The sequence below is a fragment of the Lynx canadensis genome, chromosome B3, assembly GCF_007474595.2.
Source record: "Lynx canadensis isolate LIC74 chromosome B3, mLynCan4.pri.v2, whole genome shotgun sequence".
Taxonomy (NCBI): Eukaryota; Metazoa; Chordata; class Mammalia; order Carnivora; family Felidae; genus Lynx; species Lynx canadensis.
This window is the reverse complement of record NC_044308.2, coordinates 10084303-10093736: the sequence shown is the minus strand read 5'-3', so window position 1 is coordinate 10093736 and position 9434 is coordinate 10084303. Positions and strand designations below refer to the sequence as shown.

Sequence of the window (9434 nt, the reverse complement as noted above, 5' to 3'; positions counted from 1 at the left end):
CTCCTTTAGTTTGGACAAAGTGTGGCAATGTTCCCAGGTAAATGGTAGATTTCCCAGCCTCCCCTACAATATTAAGGGAGGTCGATGAATATATATGTGGAAGCAACTGGAAGAAGCATCTAAGAGAATAGTTTCGAGGGACGCTGGCTTAGCTGGCAGGTGAGGTCCCTTTGCCCCTTGCCCTTTTGTCTGCTTCCTGCCTGAACTGTGGACATGAGCACCAGCCCTTTGACTGCCATCTTGGTCCCTGAGGCAGCCTCATGGAAAACAGCACTAAAAACTCAGAAGCCTAAAGGCAGGAGTCTTTTCCCAGTAACAAGATCACAAAGCAGCCATACCAGCCATGGCTTTCTTTCCTCCAGAATTCCTCAATCCAAGAGAGAAATAAAACTTTAACTTTTATAAATGTTTTCTACACCTGCTTGTGGGTTTTCACTTGTGTGTCATCAAAGGGCCAACCATGGAAATGGAAACATGTTTCCAGGGACTACTGGGAGACTTGCCCATGAACCAATGTCCAGCTTGCATTCCTGGCCCCCATCCCTTCTTCCATGTACAACTATTTGTAAAGTCAATTAAGTAAAAACTGATTAAGCTCTGTAGAAAATGAGCAAGGGTGTTTGTTGTCTTTTCCCTTACTGGGTTTATAAAGATGAGAAAATAGCACACTCCTTGAAGAAAAGAGAAACAGGAAAAAACAAACAAACAATGGCATTCTGAAATCCACGGTTGACCGGTAAAAAAGTAAGAATCCTCTTACAAACAAAAGGTGTATTTTACCGAAGATAAGATCATCGTGCTTTTTTTTTTTTTTTTTATGGCCAACTGAATAACCATCTTGCCCACTTGTAAGTAGTAGGAGGCAGGAGGCAGGAACTATGACCAGAGTTTTCACGACTGGATTCCCAGGTGCCTGGCACAAGGTTTGGGCTCAGTAAGGATTTGTTGAATAAATGAAGAATGAGTGGCTAGATGGATTAATAATACCAATCATTTCATACATATACTGATCCTTCCACTTATCACATGAGTTTTCAGTGAATGGCCTCCAGGAATGGAGGGTAAATGTTTGTCACACTGTCCCATTCCCCAAAGATTCAATGACTGAGAGATAACTCCAGAACTATAGACAGAACATCGCCATAGGCCTGGTAGCCCACTCCCAGCACTACGTGTCACCTTGGTCACATCATTTGACCTTTGCGTTATACAAATTATGAAAGCTGAAGGAAATGAGTCTCAGCGTGCCAATCCCAGCTGATCCCATCAATTTAGGAATCCAGAAGAAACCTTAGTGTCTGGAAATAACCTCTAGTCTCACTTCTTAAAGGTTTGTTTACAATGATTTTTATTATTATTTTTAATGAGCTAATACAAGGTCACGGGGAATCCTGGGGATGTGGTTATTTATGACCTCGGGTGCATGTGCTACTTCACAAATAGGCACACCCCTTTCACTAATTATTTCCAATAAAACAGAAGGTCAAAAATCAGCATCAGGAGATAACACAACACAGTGGAGGCTGTTAAAAGTAACTACTCCCAAAATGAGCATCATAAAATACATCATGAACTGGGAACAGTTTCGCTCAACGAAGGAGAGCTTCATCCTTCTACTCTCCAAGGATGCCATCGGTAGTTTCTCCAGGTGGAATGCAAAATGAAAAAGAAGTGCCTGGCCAGATATGCTGTGCGTGATCCCCGCCCCCCACCCCCAATGACCTGCCACAGAGACTATTTTTAAAGACGCATTTATCTCAGCAGTAATGACTGCACTTGAGAAGTGGCCGGGTACCAGTGCCAGGCAATTCTTCAAGAGGAAAGGCTGCAGGGCATGGCTGCACCCTTTACAAAGGCTTACGTGATGGATGAGATGGGAATTGCCCTTGGTTGGTTAGGTGGTCAGTTGAAGGAGCCATAAAGGTAATACAGAAGTGACCCCCAAATAATGGCAGCCACCTCAACACTCAAAAACGAATCAGATGTTAAATGTGCAAGATCCATTTTCACTAGAAATGCAGACGCTAACTGCTTTGTAAATTTCTTAACCAGCAGCTGCTCATTAAATTGTATCCCATTGAAGAATAATGTTACAAGGGATGTGACCACCTCCAGTTTACAGTGGAAAGTATATTACAGCTATGTTACATGGGGCTTCTCATTATCAATGTAGCATTTACGTTAGGTAGCTCTTGTAAAACAGAGAAACGTTAATCCACAATAGTATGTTTATATATTTGGGGGAATCAGGGTATCAAATCAGCGTTAAGATGTCTTCCTTCCCTGGGCAGGAAAAAAAGAATAGTGAAGAAAGAGGTAGGGGACAAGAGAACCAGAGTAAACATTTTAACCATTAAAACTGATCTCAGTTCCAGGGTAGAAAGGTTTCATAATATTTACTCTTTCCTTCAGTTGACCTGTTTGTTACTCCAGAGAATAACAGAAAGATGGCCTGAAGCTATCGTGGGGCCCAAGCATTTCTCTAAATCTGACAAAACACTCCATGCGGTCATCATTATCCTGTTTAAATTTTTGGAGATTTCTGGTAGGGAACATATGACATTCGCAGCACTGAGAACACTGGAAATCAACTTAAACAACAAGTTCTTGCAAACTGATACTCTCCTGGCCTCGGCCAGTTCACCCCCAGGGGCATGAGCTCATAGCTCACCGTCCTTCCATGCTAGACAGTTCTGGTGTCCGAAACGTTCCTTTCCTGTGTTGTCAAGACTTCAGTCTATTGCTGATCTTTGTCCAAAGCAGTATTTTCCTAGGTTCCCCACCCCGGTTCATGCTCCAAACGGGTCTCAGGAAAGAGTTCTGTTGGAACACGGAAGGGAAACATCTTTGACATCCACTACATTCCCTAATTCCCATGCCAGTGACATCTGTTTCAAAAGTCCTGAACTGGACACGTAGCACAGATTTCTCCTGCCATGATAACAAACATGGATCGTGTTTTACAGTTGGAAGAAACAGAAAGAATTTACGCTTTGGAGAACTGTGGCTACACTTCCCTCCCTCAATCGCCCCTGTTGTCCGCTGCATTTTATTCTCGTCTCCAAAGGGAGGGCCAGAAACCCCTGAATCCTTCTCACACTGTTTCCGGGTGAGCAGCCACGTCAAACGCCGGGGCCCACGTTGGCGAACTTGAGTTTCACAAGTGATCTGTGTAAGAGAGAAAAGTATCTACTCCACCTACACGAAGAACAGCGCCTGGGTTAAATGAACTGTACAACTTGAGTTTGCCGAGTGCATCCTCCTGACAGCGAGTTAAATGGCTATAAGATATTGTGCTTGCATTTCATTCAATCAGACCCAATTTCCTGGGACCTCAAATGCCAACTCCTCCCAAAATATGGCTAAAATTCTGGCAAATATCTGCAGATACCACTTCCGCAAATTAAATCCGAATATAGTTATGTACAAAGTTAGTTTACAGGATACCTAAGTCTCTTTGAATAGATCGAAGCAGGAATAAATAGCATCCTTAAATTTACCATTTGATCATCATGGGAAACTTAGGACACCTGGTGGGAGGTGAGTGGATTTCTATAGATATTGCTCAAATATTTGGTTTTCTATATTAGAGTATCTTCAATGCTATAGTGCCAATTTTCAAATGGAACATATGACCGGTGACACTTCTCAGTGCAAAAATATAAGTATCCTGTTTTTCAAGCCCACTATTTATATGACTCTAATTTCCTGGCAAGTCAGTTTGCTAGGTCATTGGACTCCAAGGAACTTTACGGAGGAGGAGCTTAAATGTTTCTCACCCTCAAATTCATTCTGAAATGCAAATAAGTCCTCGCACCTCCCCATTGGGGAACACACACTCCTTGGTCAGCGTGTGCACCCTCTGGAAGGTGTTATCCCTCTTCCCCTGCTCTGGGCTGGGGAGACCTGAAGCCAAGAACACAGCTCTGGGATTGTAAAGGTGATTCAGGACACCCCCAAATCAGTCACCTGAGTTACAAGCATAATGACAGCTGAAATGGATCCTAAACTAGGAGTCCCAAAATCGACTTCTCCTCCTGAGTTCGCCAGACAGTGTCCTCTGGACAGTGACAGACAGGAAGCGTGGGCGCATCGAAGGTTCCTGGATAAGATTCTTCCAACATTTTCTTTCCCCAGAGGGTGTTCACATCAGGACCTGTTCTCGGGTCTCTGGCAGTCGAAGAGCGATCAGGCCACCCCCGACAAGAGAGGCAGCAGCCAGAAGGATGGGGACCACTACGGTTATCCCAACAAAAGAAGCAAAGATGGTGTTTCCCAGGATGGCTCCAAATTTGCATAATCCATTAAGGATGCCAAAGGCCGTGGCCCTGTAAAAGAAGAAGAAAGTAAGTCATCGTGAAAGTCAAACCAGACTTCCTTAGATGAGCGGGACCATGGGTCCTTTCTTCTCCTTGTTGTGAGAGAAGGTATAGTGAAGGTGTGGAAGGGAACCTTTTTCCTAAACAGGAAGCATTCTCATTTAAATCAAATATGGAAATACAGAACAACATAAAGATGCAAACTTATATAACTCCACCACTAAAAGGCGATCACCACTATTCACATCCTGCAGTGTTTCCTTAAAACTTCCTTCTCTTTTCTAATGTTATCTCTTTTTGAAATTGTCACAGGTAGTACATGCAAACCGTGAAACACTGAAACAAATGGAGAGAACGAGGCGGAAAGGATCAGCGTTCCTCCTTAATAACACCCGGACCCTCTTGTGGCAGACACTGCTGGGTGTCCCTAAGTAGCATTTCTCCAAATATAGACTACATTTCCCAGACTCCCTTGCTGCAGAGTCTGGCCATGTGACTAAGTTTTAGCCAATGGGATGTCGGTGCAAGTGGCAGCTCCCGAGAAATTTCCTTAGGTGTCGTGAGTGGTACTTTTTGCTCTCTTCCCTTCCATTTCTCTTCCTTCCTCCCTTCCCACTTCCTGGAATGGAGATGGTCTTCTCTTGGACCCTGGCAGAGCTCATGAAAGGGATTAAAAGAGCCTGCAGTGCCTGTTCTGGACTTCTACAAGAGAGAAAAAGGAAATGTCTGTCTTCCTAAGGCTGCATTTTTTTGAGATTTCTGTCACTCATGGCAAAGCCTAATCCTAATTATTATCCCTCAGTCACACTTCTGAGGGGTAACTATTATATATTTAAGTTCATTTATTTATTGATTTATTTAGTAATCTCTACCCTCAACGTGGGGCTCAAACTCAAGACCCCGTGATCAAGAGCTGTGGGTTCCACTGACAGAGCCAGCCAGGTGCCCCCTGAGTGGTAACTGTTAGGAACCATCTACCCTTTCTTGACTCCGTCTGTACACAGAGACTATATTCCCAGCATCGTCTTCCTTCACCTGAAGTAAAATAGTTCTTTTATTAATATATTTCATACCACAGGTTTATCAAGAAGGTGCCCACATTTTTGTACCTTAAATTCTTTTTATAATTTTTAATCATTTTGTGGATAACTAGCCCCTCAGTCCCAATCTTCTGGTTTTCAGAAGTTTCTTGGGTATTTTCACATGCATATTTTTCCAAATGAAATTTCCAAAGTTGTCCCAAGTTTCCAGAGGGAGGGGGAAAATATCTCATTGAATTTTGAATGGACTCTTTGAAGTTAGAAGAAAACTAAAGAAGATTTGAAAGATTTGTAAGATTAAATCTACTTAGAATTTCATAAGGTGTATCTTAACATATATGTAAGTCTCCTGTTCTATCTCTCAGTAAAGCTGTGTGGTTTTTTCCACATACAGCCCAGGGAAGAACTGACCTCTGGTTGGTAGTGAAACCTAAGTGTTTCACTTTTCTTAACAAATTGATTCCTAGATATTTTATGATTTCTTCTATTATTAAATGGAATTCAATTTCGTTTTTAAATGTGGTGATATATTTGAAAATTCCATATGCAGCTAAGTTACTTTTATTATTGACCACCTTATCAAATTATTTTATTGTTTACAGCAGTCTCTTTAGTTAATTGTCTTGAGTTTCATAGATGTAAAATCATATACTGTTGATATAATGATAATTTTTCCTCCTCTTATTTTTTGTAAAGCTTAGAAAGCTCTTTGGTTCAGGGGAGGGGGGCTCCAAATATGGGATGCTATCCATATTCCAACACTTCTGTCACCCATTTGGAGAATATCATTAAGATATTTTGCAGAATTTCATTCACCTGCCTTCCATATCACTTCACACTCCTTTTTTTTTTAATATGACATTTATTGTCACATTGGTTTCCATCCAACACCCAGTGCTCATCCCCACAGGTGCCCTCCTCAATGCCCATCACCTACCCTCCCCTCCCTCCCACCCCCCATCAACCCTCAGTTTATTCTCAGTTTTTAGGAGTCTCTTATGGTTTGGCTCCCCCTCTTCACACTCCTTTGTGACCACAGGACCACTTTACCTGCTACCCTTCAAACTCACAACTCCTTCTCCATAACGAGAAATAACTGCTACGTAATGGCCTTGACCCTACGCCTTTAAACTAGGACTCTTCTCATATGGCTTGCACAAAATAAAAGTAAATGCTGGGCTTCCCTACCACGTTCTCTGCACATGCCCTAGACCATCATGCCTCATCCCTACCTTTATCTTCCCTTACCTCTCATCTACCTTTTGTTTATCTAGTTCCTCATCTTTGTCCCATATCTCCCAACAGAGACCTATCCTCACCTCTCTTTGGATTGCATGACACATACGGTGTCACCCTCATTCCTCTCTCCTGAACATGGTTCGCACCTGTCCTTTGTATCTAGCCACCCACTCCACCCTATCAGGCTTTAGCCTGCTCATCTCCATGCCTCTGCTGGGCCCCCTACAGGAGAAACTCAACAGCTTAAGAGATGCTTTGCTCACAAAACACCCGGAAGACCAAGATGGCAGCAACGGAGGATCTTGGAACGGGTAGACCTCTGGCCACAGAAGTCCAAACAACTCCCAGAGGGAAGCCCAGGGAAGAACTGACCTCTGGTTGGTAGGATATAGTTCCACCGTGATCACATCCAGAGCATTCCAGGCTGCAATGCTGGTCCCACAGAACAGGCACTGCCAGCCAATCATCTCAGACTCGCTGTTGCCAAAAAACAGGAAGAAGCAGCAGACCGCGGAGATCAGCATGGAGCCACCTACAGGGGGAGGTCAAGGGCAGAAGAAAAAAATGAAGACAAGACTGTCACCCACCAGTCTTTCCCCTTCTCCCACCTTCACAGGTGCAGCCTGTGCAACAGGTCTATCTCTACACGGAGAAAGCACAGCTTGAGGCCCCAAACATGGTGCTCCGGTCATGGGAGCAGAGCCTTCTGCTTGGGTCATGTCACCAGAGTTAGCCCCCGAGAAGGATTTTGAAATCCTCATGCTGTGGTGCTGCCCAGCCCAGAATTACTGGGGATGAGCCAGAGAGGGCCCTAGTTGAAAATCTATGTCCCAGACATTGTTCTGGGTGCCTGAGATACATGAGTATCAAAACCACCTCATGGAGCTTACCTGCTATTGAGAGCATAACCATCAATGGGCTGCCGAAGAAAACCTGAAAGGCCGGCTGTTAATTCTTCATTTATTCCCATCTCCGGCCCAGATATCTGACCTGCCCTTCTCAGCCCTGCCCTGTGCCCTGAGAAGCTACCCCCAGAGACTGCATACCTTGTCAGCTGGGAGCGGAGAGGGGTTGGAGTGTTTCTTCCCAATTCCCATCCCATTTATAAGCCCCGTTTTGGTGATGGCTGCAGCCCCCACAGGACTATGGTTCCTTCCAGGAGCCTCCACCTCCATGGTTCCAGTTCTCACTGGGCTATTTTTTTTCCCTGTAACCCTAGAGGCGGAAACTGCTGCCACTTCTGCTAGCATCCGGGTGCCTCATCTCCCTTATTTGTTCCCATAGCCCTGCCCACCCCTCTAAAAGTCACATCCCATCAATAAAGTCTCTTCACTAGAACTCTCTGGGGTGGCTTCTTTTTCCCACCAGCACTCTGGCTGACCCAGCTAATGATAAGATGTCCCACTGAAAGAAGGCTGTGTCAAAGGCTGCCCAAATCCAACCCACCCAGCCTGGCCCAGAAGAGCTTGGGAAGTGTGGAGTGGACGCACAGCATAGACCAGGGGTCTAGCTGGAAATGCGGTGAGAATGGTTAGCAGAAAGAAAGAAAGCCGCTTGCAAATTACCAGCTGGGAAACAGGCCAAGGCGCCCCACCAGGCAACCGGGGGTGGGGGGGAGGTGGGGGTGGGGAAGACAGGTCCTCCAGTTGCCAAGAAGCCATGTTGGGGGCCTGGTCTCACCAACAAGTGCCTCCTGGGGGGCCTCTGCCTGGAATCTCACACTCAGACCTGGAGCTGCGAAGATTGAGGCCAAACCCTGCTGATGAGCCGGGACATGGTAAGCATCGCCTGGGTTCTGCTGATTCTGGGAAGGGGTAGGGCTGTGAGCAGGTCACCTTGTAATCTCTTTCCAAACAGCGAGGAAGGAGACAAACATCTACTTGAGAACCCTATCATCTAAACGCATGCCTCCCTCAAAGTGGCCAGCCATGGCACCTGGCTTACAATAAATGTTGACAGCTATTTGTTGAATACAAAATATGACCGTCAAATGAATCAAGTGATAGTTGAGGAACTGGCCTCTCATCTATGTTAGGTAATCCTACTGTAGATCCCTGTGGCCCCCTATAGATCCTTGGTTAATTCCTTTCACTTGTGATTGAGAGGCCTGAGTTCAAATCCCTGCTTCCCCTGTGTGACACTGAGCAAGTCTCATAACCTCTCTGTGCTGCCTCACTTTCCCCATCTGTAAAGTGTGGGCAAAAACAGGACCTACCTCACAGGTTTATTTCGAGTGTTAAATATGTTAATATTAACAAAATGCTTGGCACAAAGCCTGACCTATAATACCTGCTTCGTAAGTGTTCGTTAAATGAACTTTCTAGTTTCTGTCTCTCTCTCCCAATAGATCATTTGCTCTGTGAGCATAAGGACAGTGTCTGTCTCAATTACCACCGTGTTCTTATTGTCTACCACACAACCTGGCAGAGAGTATGCGCCGCATAAATTATTCCTTATTGAATGAATACACGAGGACTAACGGTCTCATCAGGAAAACTTCTACCCTTGTTAACAAGACGCTAGTTCAACCCAGGAAACAGCACAGCATTGCAAACAGGACAAACTCTGCCCTCGCAGATTCTGCAGGGAATTTGAGGAAATAGCCATTTCCTTTCGTGGAAAGGCTATTTCAAAACAGGTCACCCACACGCCATTGAAACATTTATTGAGCATCTGCTGCGCACTGATAATATCACAGTTGGTCCACGGCATGCCAGGCTTTCTACTAAAGATCAAAGAAAGAACGGTCTGAGCTCTCAACAGAACCAGAGAAACAAAATACAGATGCTAATAAGAGAGTAGAACATAGGGGAGCCTGGGTGGCTCGGTTGGTGAA

General features: G+C 44.7%; 1 protein-coding gene across 1 annotated transcript in view; it reads right to left on the bottom strand.

The window, feature by feature from the left end:
- Positions 1-1331: 1331 nt before the first annotated feature.
- The window catches only part of SV2B (synaptic vesicle glycoprotein 2B), a 189302-nt gene continuing 181199 nt past the window's right edge, over positions 1332-9434 (bottom strand). The window contains exons 12-13 of the mRNA XM_030317454.1: positions 6971-7130; positions 1332-4328 (exon numbers count right to left, since the gene is read on the bottom strand). Coding sequence (XP_030173314.1) covers positions 4145-4328; positions 6971-7130 — 344 coding nt within the window. The 3' untranslated portion in view covers positions 1332-4144. The remainder of the gene's footprint in view (positions 4329-6970; positions 7131-9434) is intronic.